Source organism: Peromyscus leucopus, unplaced genomic scaffold (assembly GCF_004664715.2).
Source record: "Peromyscus leucopus breed LL Stock unplaced genomic scaffold, UCI_PerLeu_2.1 scaffold_515, whole genome shotgun sequence".
NCBI lineage: Eukaryota > Metazoa > Chordata > Mammalia > Rodentia > Cricetidae > Peromyscus > Peromyscus leucopus.
Window position 1 is genome coordinate 293,568 of NW_023505415.1, and position 22,361 is coordinate 315,928.

The window sequence follows — 22,361 nt, forward strand, 5'->3', positions numbered from 1 at the left end:
TTTTAAAAGTATTCCTCCTGCAACTGCTCGGCAGCAGAGTGAGCCCCACAAAAGGCTACAGCGACATGAGTAAGACACTGAACACGGGAGAGCACCTCGTGTAGGGACAGCCAAAAGGTCTTGTCACCACTCAACTCAAACGGCAGAGAGAGCCTCAGGAGCCCCGGAGCAAGCTGGCTCCCTAAGCTAGTCCTGTCCCCAAGCTGTAGCTTCAGGGGAGAAACCCTGCCCCAGGAAATAAACTGGAGTGTGACCTAGAAGACCTCTCAGGCCTCCACACTCACGCACCCACAGGAGCATGAGCACTCACTCTCTCGCACGCGCGTGCGCGCACACACACACCACACCACAGATGTGTGCAAAAAAATGGATCTGGATTGTCCTGTTTGATCAAAAATAACAGACATTTAAAATATTCATGGATAGGACCAGGCAGTGACAGGAAAGCCACACCGGCTTTCTCCTTGAAGGCACATGTTTCAAAGGAATAGTCATGGCGGATAGTGGATATCCTCACCTGAGTATGGCGCTGTTGTGATCCCTTCCATATTTAATTGCATGGTGTTGGCCTGCTACCATTTCCCTCACACTGCCATTCCCAGGACAAACAGCCCACTGGGAGGTGTGGACTCTGTAACAAGCCCCGCCCCTACCACCTTTATCCCCTGTATCAGTGCTCTAGGTGGTGTGGCAAGTGTTTATTCACACAGAGATTATAACCCGAAACAGAGACAGAAGAGCCCGTAATCTACGTACTGAGGGCCGCCTGGACCTTGATGACCTCCGACTCCTGGGAGTTCTCGCTGGTCCCCACCGCGTTGACAGCCTTAACCCGGAAGATGTACTGCTCCCCAGTGGTTAAGCCATGCACCACGAACCTGAGGGACATGACCAAGAGTCACACAGCAACAAGTCCCAGCTTGCTGCTCCCCACCACCGAAGTAGAAGTCACTGGGGTCCTTTCATATAAAAATTCTCACTTGATCTAAACCTGAGTTTATTTTCCCTGTAAACCCACACATCCATCCTCATTTTCTGTGTCAAGAAATAATTCACTGTTTAGGGTAAAAAAGCAAGCCAAAAGCCCCGATTAGACTGCATTTAGTGTCAAAGTCTGAGACCCTACTTCAGTGTTTTATCTGGAGCCTCTCTAGAGTGAAGCTCTGCTATAGCATTCGATTCCTCACATCCAAGAGGTCTGTGCATGGAAAATAAATGCAGGACTATGGGTAGAGACTAGGACCTCGAATTCACAAAGAGCAAGTTGGAGCACTGGCTTTGACACCCGCCGCCAGACCGTAGGTCCCTTGTCATGATCCTTAACCCCTACAAGGCTCTGCTTCCCCTCCTGGGGAGCAGGGATGCTCAGTCCTCACAGAACTGCCATGAGCATCAACTGGAGAACCATCCAGAAAGAACTCAGCCCCACCTGCCTTACACACAGCAAGCATTTCGGGAAATACAAGCGGTTGTTAAGAAGCTATAGTCAATACAATTTAACCACCTCCTTCAGACTCCTCCTGAGGAATACGCCCCAGGTCTCTTCTGTTGCTGGCATATGGGTCTTTTCTCCTGTTGCTGGCAGTGGACTGATAGACCATCTAGCTGTTATTCTTTTATGTCCCTGGATTTTTACAATATGCCTTTTTAAAGAATTCTTGCCGGGCGGTGGTGGCGCACGCCTTTAATCCCAGCACTCAGGAGGCAGAGCTATGTGGATCTCCGTGAGTTTGAGGCCAGCCTGGTCTACCAAGTGAGTTCCAGGAAAGGCGCAAAGCTTACACAGAGAAACCCTGTCTCAAATAAATAAATAAATAAATAAATAAATAAATAAATAAATAAATAAAAGAATTCTTTTTAAGGGAAGATGGTGGAGCTGCCACTAAGACCCTCCACAGCGGCCATTGCGATTGCGACTGCACTTCCCTGTGAAGCACATCGTACAGGAAACACAAACCCAGACAATCCATGTGTCCTGGGCAGAGAGCAGAAGTGGGAAAGTTCCAAACGTAAAGACTCCTCCGGCTTCCCACTGCCAAAGACATTGCGTCTCCTCGGGGGGCACTGCCCAGCCAGGGGCTGATCATTCCCGTGTCCTAACCCTGTCAGGGCGCTGAGAAGAACAAAACTGCCATTATATATGCAAAGAAGGGTTTGCCCTGCTGTGTGTCAAGTACTCTGACCCCCACATAAATCTAATTTAAAATATTAAGGAAATGGCAATTGTTGTTACATATTGTATATACATAGGTTTGATTCTTGCATTGCCAAACCATGCATTTATACAATCAAAAATAATAATAGGCAAAGGTTAGTTTTATCAGTAGACCAAGTTATTCTCAGTGATGTGACCTGCCTATCTCAAGTCAGCATAACATGTGCGACTAAACAAAAGGATCGTGTCTACAGGGGAGACATTGTTGCATTCTACTGTGGTTATCTCCAGCTCTGGAAGCCAAACATGTCCAATGCCCTGCCTCTGTGACAGTGGGTTGGTTGCTAGGTGATGGGGGGTGGGCACCTGTTATATCCAATGGGTTGTGGTTGCATGGCTCCCACAGGTTTGTTCCCGCCACACAGCAGTCCACATAGTAGCCCAGCAGGTCCTCCTCATGCTTTGGCCTGTCCCACTGCACCACGACAGAGGTCTTTGTATTCCTAGAGGCAAGCACCCGGCCAGGAGCAGATGGGACCACTGAGGGGAGACAGGAAAGATAGATGTGATCAGCATGTGGGCCATTCCAGAGAGCCACCTTGTCCCCAAGGTGTAAATCCAGGTTTAATACTCTACAAAGAAGTGAGTTCTGGTGGGGCTGTGGGACCAGGGCCTCTTCCTGAGTCACATGACTGGTAGGAAAGGAATTACCACTGTGGAATCTTCATTTCCATGAGGCTGCTAGAGGTTCTAGTGCATGCAGGCTTTGTTTGACGGCCGTGTTTGAAGTAAGACACACTGATGTCCTATTTTGGAAGATCTACAAGGATACTCAGTGGGATCACAGTTTGACCATCGCGTCTTCTGCCTTTCCCCGGTGGGCTATAGTCAAAGATCCTCCAGCCACTCCAGAACCAACCACCTCAGACACATTCCCAGTGTTCAGTGATTATTGTCACTTGTGTGTGTATGTCATTAAGCGAAGGAAAAGGCCAGGGCCTCTCTTCGGAGACTACCGGTGTGGTATCTGTGGTCCTGGGTTTGATTTCTAAGGCCTGGGTGATAATGGAAACAGGGCCACAACCCAAGGAGGATCTGAAGGCAGCCTAGGTCTCCATCCCCAATAGCAGCTCACTGTCATCTCCAGCTTTTGTAAGGTGTGGTACCAAGGAGAGAGGATGCCCTGATGCTCAGAATGAGAATACCTAATACTAGGCACATCCTGTACAAAGCCTCCTGAGAATACACCCCTGTTAGGGATCAGGGGGCCTCCTGAGAGGGCTACGCTTTGGGGTGGACGGCAACTCCGAGTTTCTATGAGCTGCATTTGAAACTTTCTGACCAGGATCTTCAAGTCAGATGAGCAAGTAACCACCCTGGTTTAGGGTTGGGCTGTTAAGTGACCATGGCCTAAACATACATTTTAATCCAGGCATTACTAGGTGTGGTGGCATATGTTTATGATCGCAGCACTCGAGGGCCTGAGATGGAACGGTTACTAAGAGCTTGAGGGTGGATAGGGGCTACACAGTGAGGCCCTGTCCCGATGAACAAACCAACAAATCACGTGTGGGTTTCATGAAAGGAAGACAGGCCTTCGGAGAAACACTGAGTGCTGGCCATAACATGGCGCCAGCCTCTCGCGGCTTGTGAACGACTCGACACCACGCACGCAAGGCGCTCCAGCACCTGCATTCTCTCACGAAGTGGTGCCCGGCCACCGTATTTTCAGCCTTGCTGCTGTGGATTCTGGTTGTGTGCCATGACTTACCAATCACGTCCTGTGCCTGAATGGTGGCGTTATCTCTGACGGGTCGCTCAGGCCATGTTTATTGGCTGACAGGACCCGGAACACGTAGGACTTCCCCTCGGCCAAATCGAAGACGGCATACCGAGGCGATCTGACTGCTGTCTGGGCATTGACCCGCTGCCAGCTGCCGCTCCCAACTGCAGACTGCGGAAGGAACGGAACGGGAGGTCAGAGTCTCGGAAAGATGGAAGAGAGGGTAATTAGAGAGAGTTTAGGAGAGGATTTATGACATTCCCACACCACTTAAGGAGTCACAGTTCAGTTAGAAATGTTACCATTCTGCAGCTACTAGGGTGGTGGTGGCCTGACATGCTCTATGTGTCCACAGGTGCATAGGTCATACAATGGTGAGGTCACATATCTAAACCACGGAGCTACTTAGCTCATGAGTAAAGGCCTTTGGGGATTATATCATTTTGTTAAACTCAGTATCCAAGTTCATAAAAACTAAGTAAGAGAGAATACATAAGGTATAACGGTATATCTTTAAAAGTATAGAGATATAATTTGTTGAATATGGGGTGTGTGTGTGTGTGTGTGTGTGTGTGTGTGTGTGGTGTGTTCTACTAGGCTGTGACATAAAATGAGTCTGCCTTTACTTAAATCCAGGAAATGAAGCCTCAAGCTGCTCCAACACATGGTTCCCTCTACAAGGTCGCCATCCAGTGGCTGTGCATGGCTTACACGCAAACACTGAACAGTGGTAGATCTCAAGAAACCAGCAGTCAGAAATCAGGAGTGTGTAAACTCCACTCCTCCCCTAAACATGGGACGTAGGAACCAAGTCGACAGTCTGCCCAGACAACAAAGCTCAACACCATAGCAGCAGCTACTGTGAGGACTCCCCTGCCCCCGACATCTGCCTCCAGTTCACAAGTTATAGCAGAGCAGCTACCCAGCCCCCAGGTCTCAACCCTACTATTTAACCTCCTCTTTACAACAGTGGTCAGGCTCTATGGAGACCAATGGACTCACAGCCCTAAGTAAAGCATAGAAAAGAGGGTGGCCGCCTGAGCGCGGCCTTCTTGGAAGCTTGGCCACAATACCTTCTCAATGAAAGTACATCAAGGGCTCCTTGCCGCGGGGAGAAGGGGTCCCAGCTGAGGACAACATAGTTTCTGCTGACCTCTGAGGCCTGGGACATTGGTGGGAGGCCCTGGAATCTGAACGTCACCTGCAGAAAAAAATGAACTGAGTGAGGGCTGTGTGTGTGACACTCAGTCATTCCCCAGCATAACCCAGGGCACAAATGACTATCCTAGTGAGCTGGGGGTATGGCTAAGAGCAACAGCTGTTCTTCCAAAGGGCCTGGGTTCGATTCCTAGCACCTACATGATAGTTATAACTCTAGTTTCGGGGATCCAGTGCCCTTCTCTGGCTTCTGAGTATACCAGTCATGCACATGGTACACAGACATACATGCAGGCAAAATACTCATAACACATAAAATAAATATTTCTTGAAAGGTTGCCACGCTACAGTTGACCATTTCTACTCAGAGAAGGCAAACAGATCCTAAGATTCCTTATCCAGAGTCAAAAACACTCCAATAAAGATCACTCCATTTTATTTCTGATTTCAAAAAAAAAAAAAAAAAAAAAAAAAACAGTTCCTAAGAGTCTCCTATAAAGGCCTTTCAGAGTTTCTACAGGACAGAGGAATCCGAATCCAGAAGTAATCAAGCAAAACCAGGATTGTCTCTTGCTAGGATCTGCTCAGGCAGCATTTGCCGAGGAGCCTGCCCTGGCCACACCTCCCTGATGTCTCCATACTGTGGGCTGAAGTCTTACATTAGCTCCTAAGGCACGCTGCTCTTTCCTCCCTCCAAAGATCCATAAACGTTTGCAAGCACTGTAATCTGTGCCTGTTTATTTGAACTTCAGGAGAGATGGTGATAAGCCCTTTGCAAGTAACTGTGAAGGGGTATTATTGATCAAAGACATCTGGTATACCTCCGTCCCCTCTCACCTACCTCCATTGTTTAAATACATGTGAGGTGGTAGATATTTTGTGTTCGAATTTATGAGAGAATTTCACAGGTCTCTTTAATTGTTAGACAAAATATTATGACTTTCAGTTAGATTAGCACATGATTAAAATGGTTTGAACAGTCCCCAGGACATCTCTCTGCCCTTTGCAATATCTAGTTGCTCCCTTGGGACTCAGCTCCAGCCGGCAAATGGAGCAGCCACATGGAAACAGCACAAAACAAGATCGGGTTTCACTCTGAGAGTCCCTTCCCAGAGCAGCGCTCGGGTTCAGCCTGGTCTGGAATCCCGCCGCTCAGTGGGTTGAATTTCACCGAGGAGTCAGCATGTCTCCAGGAAAGTGGGGGACAGAGGTGACTGAGGGAATGGGGAGCAGCCCAGGTCCCCACTAGCCGTTCTCAACCCTTACTTGTGTATAACAACCAAAAGGGCACATGCAAGGACACCAGAGAAAGGCACAGAAAAGCCTGTCGAATTCCCAGAACCTGATAACTCGCTTCCCGGTGGACAAACGAGGAGGACATATCGTAGACTGCTCCCACCATCCTGGAGCAGGCCGGAGCTACAAACCAAATGTCACCCTTCAGATCTGAGAACTATCTGTGTACTTTTGGTACACAGCCTCTAGGCGAGAAATAATAACCCTGCTGGGCGGTGTGTGGTGGTGGCGGCGGCGGCGGCGGCGGCCAGCGGCGGGGCGTCGGTGCACGCCTTTAATCCCAGCACTCAGGAGGCAGAAGTAGGCGGCGGATCTCTGTGAGTTCAAGCCGGCATGGGCTACAGAGTGAGTTCCAGGAAAGGCGCAAAGCGACACAGAGGAACCGTGTCTCAACAAACCAAAACCAAAATAAAAAATAAAAATATAAAAACCCAGCCTTTGCAAACAGAGAGCTCCCAGGGAGGATGAAATTCTTGACTCATTAAGATTTTCTACACTACCTTGGGGAGAGTAAGCAACAGCTCTGCAGAGACCCTAGCCACAGACAGAAGAAACCAGGCTGGAATGGCCTAGGAGCCAAGAATGAACTGATGAGATTCACAGAAACACAGCTAGGTTAAAGGGAGAGGTTTGTAGAGACAAAGATGAAAGAAAATGACCAAATACATCTCCTTGTGCCTTTTGCTGTAGAACTGGATGCAGCTGGTTCGCTACAAATACCTTTGACCTCTGTTCACTTCCTACCAGTTCTATTGGGCCTTAACTCAGTAAGCCATGGTTACACTGGATGCAGATAGAGAGATGGGCATATGTATAATTGTGCTATATACTCTATGTACAGAAATACTTCAGACTAAAGCTGTTTGGATAACAAAAATACAATATGTATAACTACATATATGTGTGTTATTTTTATCTTGTTATTGTTTAAAATATCCATATCCATCATCTTTTTCCCTTGGACAATGACACTGCTCAGTTCCATCTAGAGCACAGAATGGGAGCCTGGACCACATCCAGTGCCACAGCCATTGAGAGGTTGAGCTGGCGTTTAAGCTTGGGGCTTCTGGGTCCCAATCCTGGGCTTTGTACCCTCTGTCAACCCAAGAAAACCATCATCATCCCAGAAGAAGTTTCCTTAAATTGCTGAAGCTAAGGTTGATTGGAATTTGTAGAGCTCTCAAGGGACCAGAAGTCAAGAGAATGAGAAAACCAAAGCCAAGGGCTACAATTTCCAGAAGAGATGATCAACTGAACACATAGGGTACTAGCTCCCTGGTCCAAGGCAGATCACAGGATCCTGGATATGGAATCAGTAGAACGAAATCAATCTTGCAGGGGTAGCAGGATCACTGGGTAGCTAAAAGGGTGACCTGATTCAATCCCCAGAACCCACATGCTCTAATTTCATTTCTGTTACTGTGATAAAACACTCTGACCAACAGCAACTTAGGAGAGCAATGTGTTTATTCAGCTCGTGATTTACAGCCCATCACTGTAAGAAGTCAGGGTGAGAACTTGAAGCAAGACGATGGAGGAACACTACCTGCTGGCTCATTGGACTTCATGCTTCTCTAGCTAGCTTTCTTGTGTTCCCCAGAACCACCCACACAGAGACCGTGCTGCCCACAGTGGGCTGGTCCCTCCTACATCAATTAACAACCAAGACAATGTGCCACAGACATGTCCACAGGTCAGTCTTATCTGGGAAATACCTCAACTGAGACTCCGTTCTCAGGTGACTCAGGGCTACATCAAGTTGACAGAGAAAGCTCATTAGGACACCACATAAAGGTGGAAAGCAAGAGCTAACCCCACAAAGTTGTTCTCTGACCTCCACAATCACACACACACACACACACACACACACACACACACACACACACACACGACAGACAAACAGAGAGACAGAGGGAGAGACTCACACAGAGATAAAGTTTTAAAATACACAAATAAAAACAATCTTAGTAAATTACACAGGATCACATCTTAGCCACCCAAGAACGGACCATCCTTTTTTGATGTGATAATTCAGGAAATATTGGAAAGGGTAAATTACATTAAGGAATGAGCATCGGCATGAATGAAATGCTTACATTAAGGGGCGAACCAACTGAGATGGGCGTGAAAACAAGAAAGGCTAGGAGCACAACACAGGGACCGAAATAGCTGAAGTGCTTTTCTTGGTCATAAAAGTGATGCTTTCATTTCACTCAAACAAATGTCTAAAGGAACATTTGAACTTAAAGAAGTCAGAGCCAAGGAGGTAGGGAGGTTCAATGCCAGAGTCGTGATGGGTTGTGCAAAACACTGGCTTGATTCCTCAGCACTGTGGGGGTGGGGGAGGAGGAGGGAGAAAAGGAAGGAGGGCCAGATTCTAGAAACGTTATAGAACAAGGGGCTTGCTAGTAGCAAATACTTGAACTCAGACATGATTTGCTTTAAAACACTATAGAATCTCTTTAAAGATTAGTTAAGTATTTATGTTTAAATGACCAAAGGAAACAGGCTGCCCTGTTTAGTTCTCAGTGTCACTTGAGAAGAGGCTGAAGAATTGCCTCTATCAGCTTGGCCTGTAGGCATGTCTATGGGATACTGTCTTGGTTGCTAATTGATGAAGAAGGGCCCCAGCCCACTGTGGGCGGTACTATGCCTAGGCAGATGGTCCTGAGCTGTATAAAAAAGCTATCAAACCATGAGCCAAGAAGCCATGAAGAGTAAGTTCCTCCACAGTTTCTGCTTCAGTTCCTATCCTGATTTTCCCTCGATGGTAGACTGTAACCAGAGATGTAAGATGAAATAAACCCTTTTCTCCCCAAGTTGCTTTTAGTTAGAGTGCTTTTATTTTTATCATAAAAACAGAATAAAACTAGAATACAACTTACTCTCCAAGTCCTCTCCATTGACACCAGAACCTTAATTCACACCCAGCTTGTTGGAGACTGTAGGAATATTCTTTGCAAGCACAGACTCACACCAGATCAGCATCCTATTCCAAGGTCCCCAGTCCTCTACCTCGGGGTCTCATCTTCGACCTTCCAAGGCTAGCCACGTGACTAGGTATTAGCCTCAGGAATGCTCTGATGTGTGAACAAAACACTGCCACATCCAAGAATGTAGCAACCACGAGGAAGGGTAGAACCAGCTGGAAAGGAGGTGCAGGGAGGGGACCAGGGGTGCAGCTGAATGCCCTCAGCTTCTTCCTCTGGCAATCGAGCCACGGTGACTGCAGGCAGAATCTCACCGTATCGACCCTGTTATTGCTATGGAAATGCTTCGTTGACTCGACATTTTTCTTTATGCAACATTATTCTTTACTCAACACGCTTCCCAAATGCATCCATGCCTATAGACTATAAAAGGTGGCTCCTCTAGCTAGGTAGGCAGAGCTGGAAGGTCTCTGCCTTTGGGAGTTTTACTAGGCTCTGCTGCTTCACAGTACCACAGGTTTCATCACAGACCCACGGCATTTGTGATGCAAGCTGCACCTTCTCACCGTGGCCTTTGTTATGGGGTGTGAATTCCATCGTCCACATTGGGAGAGCACAGCATTTCTCCACTAATCCTACATCCCATGAGAGTGAAATCGAATGCTTTTCCTCCCCCAGCATGCCAATCCTCCCATTTATACAGGCCTGCTCACAGCAAGACTATCTTCTCCAGTATATCTCAGATTTCTCAGTCATTCCAATATTTGTGTTCAATAGATCCTGCACTGGCAGAGTGCTAGACTGAGGGAACCAGACAGTTACGGAGAGTTGTAAGCCACCCTGCCAGGGCCAGTTTCCTCTACTGAGTATTGATCAGGTGTCTCTCGTGGCTTTACAGGTCTTCTGGAGATACATGTTTGACGAAGACCAGTAGTGCCACCTCGAGGTCACCTCTGCAGAATCCCCAAGTGCTCTCCATGGAACTTTACTTCCTCTGTGGTCAGGGTTAGGGTACACTCCTTCAGAGACCCCACAGCCTTCACAGGGTAGAAGACACAATGTGAGGCTTCTCCTATGGAGACTGTGTACTGCAAACCTAAAAGTCAATCCTAGCCACCAACTGCCCTAGGAGGAACCTTCTCGAATACTGTGATTTTGAAGAAGAGCCAAGAAGCACCCCTGCTTCGCTGGTGGCTTCCAACTGATTTGCAGTCTTTCTAGAAGAAGAGAAGAAGGGAGAAAGTGTGTGTGTGTGTGTGTGTGTGTGTGTGTGTGTGTGTGTGTGTGTGTAAGAGGACAACTTTTAGGAGCTAGTTTTCTCCCCTTCCATTATGAGTCCCAGGAATCAATAAGTCACCAAGCCCTGGAATGTTACTTTTAAGTTTCTGTTCAGTGTATTGTGGTCTGGATATAAGACCAACCAAAATCTGGGGATGTCTCATTCATGGTGTGATATATGTCACCTCAGTCCCTCTTTCCAGTTGTCTTGGGATACATGTTAATGAGACCTAGTCACAACATCAAGCTTTAATAAGAGAAATGCAATCTTTCAAGAACGCCATTTGAAAGGGGAGTTGCAACCCATTTCAGTTCAAATGTTAGGAATAAAATTCTTGCTGAAAAGGTTAAAATAAAATAAAACATTCTTTCACTCAGAGTGTTGGTAAGATGGGGAGTCACTCAATGGGTACAGTGCTTGTTGACCTCCAGCCCCTGTCTAAAAAGCCAGGTGTGCACACTTGTAATTCTAGCACTCAGGAGGCAGAGACAGGTGAATCCCTGGGATTCATCACTGTTTGACAAGCTCCAGGCCATTGAGAGATACCTTGTCTCAAGAGAGAGGGAAGGAAGAGACAAAGAGGGTGGGAGGAGAGAGAGAGAGAGAGAGAGAGAGAGAGAGAGAGAGAGAGAGAGAGAGATGATACCTGCGAAATGACAAAGTTGTCTGTTGTTTGTTTTTACTCTTTTGCTCTTTGAGGGCCCACTACCCAGCTCCCAAATAAATCACACACAGAGGCTTATTTTTAATTATAAATGCCCAGCCTTAGCTTGGCTTGTTTCTTGTCGGCTTTTTTAACCTAAGTTAACCTGTCTATTTTTTGCCTCGGGCTTTTTCCTTTTTCTATTTCTGTATATCTTTCTTTCTTATCCATTGCTGATTGTGTAGCTAGGTGGCTGGCCCCTTGTGTCCTCCTCCTTCTCTTGCTTCTTCTTTCTTTTCTCCCAGATTTCTCCTTCTATATATTCTCTCTACCTACCAGCCCCGCCTATCCTTTCTCCTGCCTTGCTATTGACTGTTCAGTTCTTTATTAGACCATCAGGTGTTTTACACAGGCACAGTAACACAGCTTCACAGAGTTAAATGCAGCATAAACAAAAGTAACAACACACTTAAAATAACATTCTATGACAGTTGTCCTCTGGCCTCTAGATGTACATGCATGCATGTATGCAAACACGCATGCATGCATGTATACACACACACACACACACACACACATGCGCGCGCACACTAATAAATACATAAATAATAAGGGCCCAACATCAGCTAAGAATCATATCTCAGCTTCACCTGCAGGAGTCCCTAGAAGATGCATTTGGGCCCAACTAGAAGAGTGCTTCCCAGACATACTACAGCTTGATCATTGTCCGCTCTGTCCTCAGCCTCTCTCATCTCTAACTAGAGCCCTCAAGTTCACAAAGCTGAAAAAAAAGAGGATTCTTACCTTCAAGGTCATCCTGGTAGATGACGATTTCTTTCTCTCCTTCCAAATGAATCGCTGCAGAGAAAAGAGGACAGTGACTTTGACATCCAAGGGTTCCCTGAAGGAAGCACAGTTTTCCCTAATTGGGGGTGAGTTGTGAGCTGGCTCAGCATTTAGGCAACAAAAGTTATGGGGTCATGACTTCTGGTATTTTGAAAGTGTTCCTGGTAATTAGAGGGTCAAAGGACTCATAGTAAGGTAAAAATAGTGACTCCGGTGAATCATGATGAAGGATCTAGTCCCATGAAAGAATCTGTGCCATAGAATTTAAAACTCAGGCACAGAGTGGTTTTGTGTTGAGACCTAAGTCCCACTATGTATAGAAACTGTGCCATCAAAAGTTGGAGGACATGTGACTTTTAGGCAGCCTAGATTCCAGTGCACTGCTTGGTGAAGACAAGAAGCATTGTTGTGAAGCACAGGTATCAACCTCTATTCCTAAAGGCATGTCAATCACCTCCAAGCCAAAAGACAATATTGATGGAGATGCTGAGAAATGAGGAAATATCTCTTGCCACACTCCTCATGGGATATCATGCTTACATGCAGTGGGTAACAAAGAACGAAATAACTACATGCATGTAATCCACAGGTTCCCAATTCATACTGGGACTTAAATGAGCATACCTTGTAACCTTTTGAGGTCAACAGGGTCAAGGGCAGCCACAGCATCTGAGACCCGGGAAGGCCTGCTGATGCCAGCATTATTGACAGCCCTCACACGGAACACATATGACCTTCCTTCAAAAAGTCTGTGACAGTGGTACTTGCAGATCTTTACTGGTGCATCATTGCACTGGACCCAGTTGTTTAGTTCCCACCTCACATCTTCAAATGAAAAAGAAATGTAGAGAAAAAAAGCAAATGTGGTAATAATCTACTAAATACTCAGAGGTATATTCTCATAGAGCAGTCATCACAGAGGAGCACACCATTTGGATAAAAACTCAAACTATTGAAATATTGACCTCTATTATAGTAACACAATAAACCTTAAAAAATATTTAGTAAATCCAATAGCTATCTCTTATATAGGTACATAAAGGTGAATGGATAGCTAATTGATAGATTAGTATAGATATATAAGATAGATGAAAGGTAGGTAGATAGATAGATGATAGATAGATAGATAGATAGATTAGATAGAGATAGATAGATAGATAGATAGATAGATCAGGGGCTGGTAGATAAGATAGAGATAAAGATAAGACAGGCAAGACAAGATAGAGGGTAGGTAGATGGATTATAGATAAGATAGTCATGATAAGATGGGGAGACAATTGGAAGGTAAGGCAGGACAAGATAGAGAGGGAGATGAATGGTAGATAAGAAAGACATACAAGATAAGATAGAAGTATAAATAGATGATAAGTAAGACAGTCAGATACATAGATGATAGGTAGATAGATAGATAGATAGAATAGATAGATAGATAGATAGATAGATAGATAGATAGGTGGATGGATAGATAGATAGATAGATGAATAGATGGTAGATAGATAGATGGATGATAGACAAAATGATAGATGATAGATAGATAGATAGATAGATAGATAGATAGATAGATTAGAATAGATAGATAGATAGATAGGCAGGTGGATAGATAGACATTTAGATAGATGATAGATGGAAGATAGATGAGGGAAAGGTAGATGATAGGGAGATAGCCATATACATGCATTTACATGGATAGAAAGGTAAGTTCAATCTCTGTGGCTTATAGTTTAAGATAATTTCCTGCATCGAAACATGTTTAAGTCAAATCTGCTCAAAAACTTGTTTTAAAACCCATTGTTGCAATTTCTTTTTTCATTTTTCCTCCTCCCTCTACTCATTCTAGGTTCCTCTCTACCCACCCCTCCCATCAGGATACACTCCCTTTCTGTTCTCTTATTGTAAAAAAAAAGAAGAAAAAAAAACAGGCTTCTAAGTGACAATAATAAAATATAACAAAATATAAGATAAAACAAAAAAACTATCACATTGAAGTTGAACAAGACAAGCCACATTGTTGGCAATTTCTCTTGGCAGCTTGAGCAAGCGAAGGCCACAGGGTAGAGTCCTGAGCTTGTTGAGATGAATCTGGGAGAGGATCTACCTTCCTCTGTCTCCACTGTCCATCTTTACTGAATGCCTTCCTGGGATTCCTGTTCAGGCTTACTGAGCAGTAAGATACCAGTTTCCAGAACCTTCCCATGCAGAATTTGGAAGACTTTTGAAAATATAGTCCTGTCTAGAAACCTGGAAATGCAGACAAGATTTGCCTCTGTCTTTCATAGGCTGAGGAATTTAAATATAAACTTTTATGTTAAGTCCCAGCATGAAAATGGCCAGGTCAGAAAGTTAGTCTTTTGGGCTCCTCAAGTTGTAGAGTTGAGCATTTGTATTAGAGAGTGTCACCTCTCTTCCTCTAATTATCCTGCAGTAAAGGGTTGGGCTTGTTACTGGCCAACAAGCCCCAGGTGGGGTCTCCCAGGCTCAACCTACCAGCGTCATTTACCGATTACTTTATCAGTGACATTGGATGGCCAAAATAGTGGCATGCCCACTTCTCCCAAATGGCACTGTCAGCCTACAGTGACATGATACATCCAAATGTGTGGCCTTAGTTGTGACACTGAGGGCTTCCATCCCTAGGAGAACGAAGCTCACTCACTTGTCAATGAAAGTAGCCGATGACTAGGGCTCTCAGTAGTGGTGTTGGGCGGTTTCCAAGTCACGATAAATAGTCTCTGTTGGCGTCATGGCACTGCAGGTCCATGGGTGCCCCAGGAGCCCCTGTGACCAATGGTCAGCATCTGTTGTGGGGAAAACGTGCTCGCATCACTTACGAGGTGGGTCACTGCCAAGCCTGCCCACAGACGTCCAAGCTCACATTCTCTCTGATCAGTTTGATCTTTATCACCAAATCACTTGGATGCGTCTATTAACCCAGCAGACTGATATCAAGAAATAGAGAGGTAGGTCTACATGCATTTTATTTAAATCTTTCTTACTAGTTAACTTTTTTTATAATTTGATCCAAAATTAAAAATTTACCTTCACTTAATTTTAGGTGGTCAAACCTTACAAGTTGTCGAAATTTACTAAAAACACAGAGGTAAGCCAGCCTTTACAACACCTGAGAAATACCAAACTGAGATGCTTTTTATATTTTGAATTTCTTAGAAAATGTGAGAATTAAAAAAAAGCAACTTGTGCTCATAATGTTTCCATTCATTTTGCAGCCTCCAAATGCATTTTAATTATAGCTGAAGGCCCAGCAGAGCTGATGAGAAAGTTAATACACTTAACATTTTGATTTTTCTTTATCTAAAAATCCATATTTATTCAGGAGTCCATGGCTGTTGTGAGCCCACAGAGAGTCTGGGCGTTTCTGTTGGCATCTGGTTCAAAACCTCCCTGATGTACTAAAGGCCATGGATTCACTGCCGTTGAGCCTGGTGTTTCCACTGAATTCATAACCTCCAGAAAGTGATTGAGGACGGCTGAGCTCCCCGGGTTTTGTGCCCTGTTCTTCCCGATCGGAGTGCTGAATAAGCAAAGCAATCAAACCTGGTTGAAGCCATTGCGTTTTTATGGTGCAAAACACCCTGCCCGAGGCACGCTGGAGAATGGAAGGTATCTTTTAATGCCAACCCTAATAAAACCCACAAAATTATATGGGAGAGCCGAAATCACAGCCCTGCATGCCTGTGTGAGCTTGTGGGAAGTACAGGAGCAAGATAGATGTTTATGTTCCCAAGGTAACACACTCTAATGGCACAGGCCTCCATTAAGTTCTGTTCTAACTGCCACTGAGAGAAAAATCTAACACCCCAATGGCTCTCTCATACCACCCACACCTGAAGCTGCAGGAGGGAGCAGGGACCAGCCAGAGATGGCTGGCCACGCAAGACAGAAAGAAAGCATGGCGTCCTGGGAGAGCAGCCACAGCTGGGGTCTCCCCAAGAGGCTCAGGAAGGAGCCCACAGAGGCAGCACCCTGAGAAAGGGGCACAGCCCCAGCCCAGTCCACTGGGCTTTGCAGAGGGGACGCGCTCAGTCTGTGGCCCCAGCAGAAGTCAGCCCTGGTTCCTCCACAAGCAAGAGAGCCAAACTCTCTGAGCTTTGGCGTCTCCAACGGGAAATAGAGCAACTTACAGAGTCGTCATGAGAGTCTTTGGAGGTCTGTACAGATTGTGCATGAACACGCATGTCTATGCACACCTACACACATGTGCATGATGAGTGTTTACAATGCATGCCACCTCTGCTGTTGCCTGAAGCTGTGCCTGGTACATTTCCTTATCACATAATTACGAATGGCATCCTGATGTGAGTTAGAGGCAGGACAGAGGATTCAGTCAGACCCAGGGCATTCTGGACCTGGTGCTGCCATGTTGTGACCAGAGGAAGCAGGAATAAACCAAAGTCAGCAAAGATGAACGACACACTGCCCTAGTCTTGTGTCAGTCATAACAGCAGAGTCTCAAGGAGCCTACTGCACCCTCCGGGAGCTGAGCATGCAGCACACCTCTGGGGGTCCCCTTTGTAAATTCTAGGATGTTAGGAACAGTGGGGAGCAGAGGCCATGCGTCTAACCCTTTCTGCTCACTCACAAGTCAGGGTCATGATGGCAGACATGCCTCACACTTTGGGTGGGGTGATTTCTGGTCAGGGGAGTCTGCAATGACCAAGCCCCACCATCCACTTGTGTATCTCTCCCCTGTCCCTCCTTCCATGTGGCTTCTCCCCGCCCTCTGAGTGGACCCCACCCACGGAGGTACCTCTGACAAACATGAAGGCGCTGTGGTCACTGACACCACCCGGGACACGATCCTCAAGGTGTACAGCCCCTCGTCATCCTTGTTCAGGTGGCTGAAGGACAGCGAGGCCTGGCCTTCTCCGAAGAACATCTTCGTCCACTTGGACTCTTTCAACAGCACATCTGAAATGGCATCAGAGAGTGAGGTTAGCTCCAGTGCTTCCCCATGAGCTGCTCCAAGAGACTCCTGGACGACGTTCAAGGTCAGAGCCACACCGCCAAGGTCACCCTCCCCGGGTCTACTTCTCTGCTGGCAACTAAGAGACCAGCAGAGGTGAGGGTCAAGTGCCACCCAAGGCCACACCTCCACAGAGGCTCACAGGTACAGCAGTGGGGACTTAACATGTCAGCAGTTTCCCCCGGGACCCGATTCACCACAGCACTCACCATCCCGGTACCACTCAGCTCGTGGCTGCACTCTCTTCAGATCTGGCGTGACCAGCAGCGTGCACTTGAGTGTGACTGTCTCGCCCTCTCTTCTGAAGGTGACCCCGAATTTCTCCAAAAACTGAACATCGAAATGTGTGTGTATGGAATCACGGAGGAAAGCGGCACTGTGGGGGGATGGGGGTGGGGGTGGGGGCGTAGATACTGTTAGCACCCAGCCAGCATGTGTACCTATGTCCCAGCACAGCAGATACACCTGTTTATGGAGTACACGCCCTCTGGGGTGGGGAGTGCCTGAGGGTCTGTGTCCCCCAAACTCACATGCTGCTGAAGCCTTAACCACCCTGGTATGAGAACAGCAGGGCCTTCAGAGGTGATTCGGGTTTGCTGAACTCATGAGGAGGGGCCCCATGATGGGGTCAGTGCCCTCATAGAGAGGGAGAGAGATGGCTTTGTACCCAGGAGGACCAGGGAGGACCATCTATAAACCAGGAAGCAGAGTCCCCCCCAGAACACACACTGGCAGCCTGAGATACCAGGCCTGCACACCGAGAACCATGGGAAATAAAGGCCCCTTGTCAGTCACCCTCCTGGGAGACTGCCACTCTGTAGTCAGACAAGTCATTAGGGACATGGTCACACAGGGACACGGCATGGACCTGACTGTTTACAGCATAGGATTTACGTCCACCTCAGCCCAAAGAGTGGCTTTGGGAAAGTCCCACCCACTGGAATTGTGGCATTTCCTCTTTATAATAAACTGTGGCACTGTTCTTATCCGCATGTCATTCCACAGCAAGTGAACTAACTAGACGTCAACTAGAAACAGACTAAAACTCAAAAACACACTTAGTAGAGGGCGTGCGTCAGTCAGAAGCACGTCCGCAGGCATTGTTTATTTGGTGGTTGTAGCACTGGTGTCAGACTCGGGGCCGTTCACATGCGAGGCAAGCACTCCACCACTGAGCAATAGTCCAGTTCTTTGTTGAGACAAGGTCTTACGATAGCTCAGGCTACCCTTCACCTTGACATCTTCCGAGTGATATGATTACCAGTGTGCACTACCACACTTAAAAAGTAAGATCTTAGGCCAGGCAGTGGCAGCGGCGGCGGCGGCGGCGCATGCCTTTAAATCCAGAACTCAGGAGGCAGAGGCAAGTGGATCTCTGTGAGTGTGAGGCCAGCCTGGGCTACAGAGCTAGTTCCAGGAGAGCCAGAGCTACACAGAGAACCTCTGTCTCAAAAAACCAACAAAAATACAAAACAAAAAAGGTAAAATTTTAAAACCAAAAGCCACCTGTGACTTCAAACACATGCATATAGGGAAAGTTCAGAAAATGTCTGCAAAATGGAAATAGTAATTTGACTTGGGGGACTGGCTGAGTGTCCAGAAGTTCTTACCATTCCAATTCCATGATAGCTCCAGCATTTTTTTTTTTTTTTTTTTTTTGGTTTTTCAAGACAGGGTTTCTCTGTGTAGCTTTGTGCCTTTCCTGGAACTCGCTTTGTAGACCAGGCCGACCTCAAACTCACAGAGATCTGCCTGCCTCTACCTCCCGAGTGCTGGGATTAAAGATGTGTGCGCCACCACCGCCACCCGGCTCAGCCCTTTAAAAAGAGCTGAAGCATGGCTGAACTGTGTGCTTTAAGGGGTTAACTTTATGCCATGTAAACTTGATACTAACTCCAAAAGTGAAAAAATGGTTTTAAAAAAAAGGAAAGAGAGAGAGAGAGAGAGAAAGAAAACATTTATATGGTGAATACAAAAGCATTTATTGTCATTATGATCCTGAAATATTTTGTAGCTATTATAGATATTTCAAGTCTCTGTTTGGAAAGATAAAATTTTAATGGATGAAACCTAGGAGTAGGACAATTAACTCAAAGATCCAAGTACTCAAGGTGTATAGGACTCCGGATCCATATACCTCCCTACATCCACCTTGGCCTGCCCTAAACTCCTGGAGTGGTTTAATACTAGCCAAATGTTAGGTGTGAGCCCATCCAATAAAATTCATGCACAAACACCAAAAATATATTTGGTGGTTTATGGTGGTATTTTATTTGTACTGAAATGTGATTTTAATTGTATGTTAATAAATAAAGTTGCCCGGGGTCAGAGCTATTAGAGCCATAGCAAGAGCTGGGCGTGGTGGTGCGCACACCTTTAATCCCAGCACTCGGGAGGCAGAGCCAGGCGGATCTCTGTGAGTTCGAGGCCAGTCTGGGCTACAGAGTAAGTTCTAGGAAAAGCGCAAAGCTACACATAGAAACCCTGTCTTGGAAACAAACAATCTAGAAGGTTCCAGAACTGAGAGACAATGTTTGTCAAAGTGAGATGCTGGTGGGCAACCCTAGGGACTGACCCACAGGGTCCTGAGTCTCCCTGAATCTGTCTCCCAGAACTCTGAGGACGGCTGATTTTTCTCATCTCTTATGGACACTCAGTCTCAGCAGTGGTTGCAAAGGATCTACCAGCAGGAAATGTTTTGGTCAATTCCTCATGACTAGGGCTCCTGTGTAAAATCATGGCCAAGCCAGAGCCCACACAGAAAGCACAATTCCTCCGGTAGAAATATGAGTCGAACATAAACCTTGTCCCTAACCATACATGAGTTATGTTGGAAGTAGGTCTCATCTCTGGTAGCCTTCCTCGACTGATCTGGGTCAGCACAGCTCTTGGACCTCCCAGGGAAAAATCAACCTGGGTCACAGGGAAATGCATGTCTCTGTGGACAAGGAGCCTTTTGCTGATAGATAGTTTCTTCCCATTCTGATGGTGTTTAAAGGTAAGTGGGGTGGCATTGACATTGACAGCAGAGCAAGAGGCCACACGCCACAGGGCACCCCACATGAGCAGGAGGTTTGTCGGACACTGAGGCCACCGGTTTTATCACTCTCAGCATACGCTGGCTGTGTGTCCCACCTAGACCTCAGGTAGCTGCTCCATATAAATGGCCTAGGAACTTTCAAGAGCATAGAGTGTCCTCACACACAAAATAAGGCACCATCACAGACTCTGCCTAAGAATTTGTATTCATTTCTTTTTTCCAATCCAGATATATAAAGTCTCTATGAGCGATGGTTTCACCTGTGTCTAAAACACCAACTTGCCAGCAGAGAAAATTATCACACAATAACCCTGGCTGGGGAAACCTAGAGAGGTATTAGAAACATATGTTTAACAAAGATTTCACCCTGAGAAAATCATTTCTCACCTCCATGCCTAAACATCTTTCTAGACAAAGACACCCAGGTATACTCACATCCAATTGGAAGTCCTACAGAGTGCAATGGTTCCTCATCTCCTCGGTACCCTGTAGGGAAAATTGCATGAATGTGGCACAGAAGGAGACAGGCAGGGACAAAGGCCTTCTTCCCCTACAAGACAGACAGCAGGAACATACTTCTCACCACCACAGCAGCATTGGTAGACACTTGTCCATGGGAGTTCGTGGCTACTGCTGAGTAGGTGGCTGTGTCCTCAAAGTCGGCCCTTGGGGAGAGAAAGCAAGTTTGTGAGATGTCCTGACACAGTCGGCCTCCTGAACTTGAACAAAGCATTCCTGGAGAGCAAACCACATGGCCTGGATCACTTGTGACTTATTGGAAAACGGCGCCAGCTCTATCTTGGAACGAAGGGCAGAGCATAGTATTAATTATAGATACAGATGAATGCCTGGCCCCAAACTATGCGTGGCTTGTACTCTCAGACAGGAAGGATAGGAGAGCTTCCAGAAATCATTTATTTCACTCTCAAGGAGAAAGCATCCGTCTGTCTGGCTCTATTTCTCAGCCTAGTTGAGTCTGTTGTTTCATCCAGTCACTGGGAAGGCCTCTGGGGTCTTGGTCCACAGCAGAATCCTTCCTGCTGGGACAATAAAGAGGCATGTTTGGGGGAGTCCTGTACCTGTTCTGTGGAGGGAGTTGCTCTCCTCCTAGGAGCTGTTCTCTGGTTAGCTCAAGGTAGCCCAAGAGCTGACAACTGGTCCTGCTTTCTATGTTGTCTTGATGCTTCCCATCTCGGACTGTGCCTGCCACTGTCCTGTTCTAAATGGCTCCGAGATCACAGCATGACCAGGCAGCTGAGAACTCACCAGAGCCCCAGGCAGGAACCGAGCTTGTATCTAAGGCCTGAGCAGAAACCCTGTGAGCCTCCCTAAGTGTGGAACACCCTGCTAGTCAAGTAAAGCAGGGCCAGAGCCCCACCTCACCCCCAGAAGCACTCTGAAGCCAGTAGCTGATGTTGAGAACCACAAATGGTGCAATCCCCAGATTGGGATGACCCACACATCAGCCTCATTAAAAACACCAGGCTGACACTAGAGGAAGCCCATGAACTGTAGACTAGTGGCTGTGGAGCCCTCATAGGACTGGACTAGGCTATCTGGATATGGAAGACGGTAGTTTGGCTCAAACTGTTTGGGAGGGACCCAGGCAGGGGGATCAGGATCCATCCCTGGTGCATGGGCAGGCTTTTGGAGCCCGGTGCCTGTGGTGTGACGTCTTGCACAGCCTTGATGCAGTGGGGAAGGGGCTTGGACCCGCGTAGGCTCAGTGTGCCAGGCTCTGCTGACTCCCATGGAAGACCTTGATTTGGGGGATGTGGAAGATGTGGGGTGGCTTGGGAGAGAGGGCTGGGGGATGGGAGGAGGAGGAAGTGGAATCTGTGGGTGGTATGTAGAGTGAGTAGAAAATTTCTTAATAAAGAAAAAAAAAAACCACCCAGGTTGGGCCCCACCTAAGACATGGGTGCGTGTCCATCCCAGGAAGATGATGAACTTGAAATGGCAAGGGCCCAGACTCTCGGGTGCAGAGTTCTCATCTCTTCACTTCCATCCTTCAAAAGGGAGGCCACTTCTGTGGCTGTGAACTGGCACCCCTTCACCTCCCCCAGAAAATGTAAAAGGAGAGAAGCAGGGCATCTTCACATCCTCTGATTTATGCCCGGTACCCCGTGAGGTTCCGGTGGGGGTCTTGCTCTCGCTGTCTCTCCTGTGTGTATGTGTATGTGCTCGTGTGTATGTACATGTAGACACATGTGTGTGTGCGTGCATATGAAAGCCAGAGGTCATCCTCTG

General features: G+C 46.8%; 1 protein-coding gene across 1 annotated transcript in view; it reads right to left on the reverse strand.

The window, feature by feature from the left end:
• LOC114701262 (myomesin-2) overlaps positions 1-22,361 on the reverse strand; it is a 61,876-nt gene that overhangs the window by 29,985 nt on the left and 9,530 nt on the right. The window contains 16 exon segments of the mRNA XM_037201958.1: positions 757-878; positions 2,522-2,540; positions 2,543-2,695; positions 3,927-3,947; positions 3,950-4,109; positions 5,012-5,023; positions 5,025-5,058; positions 5,060-5,103; positions 5,105-5,139; positions 12,049-12,102; positions 12,715-12,915; positions 16,867-17,016; positions 17,281-17,419; positions 17,422-17,447; positions 20,547-20,597; positions 20,688-20,776. Coding sequence (XP_037057853.1) covers positions 757-878; positions 2,522-2,540; positions 2,543-2,695; positions 3,927-3,947; positions 3,950-4,109; positions 5,012-5,023; positions 5,025-5,058; positions 5,060-5,103; positions 5,105-5,139; positions 12,049-12,102; positions 12,715-12,915; positions 16,867-17,016; positions 17,281-17,419; positions 17,422-17,447; positions 20,547-20,597; positions 20,688-20,776 — 1,310 coding nt within the window.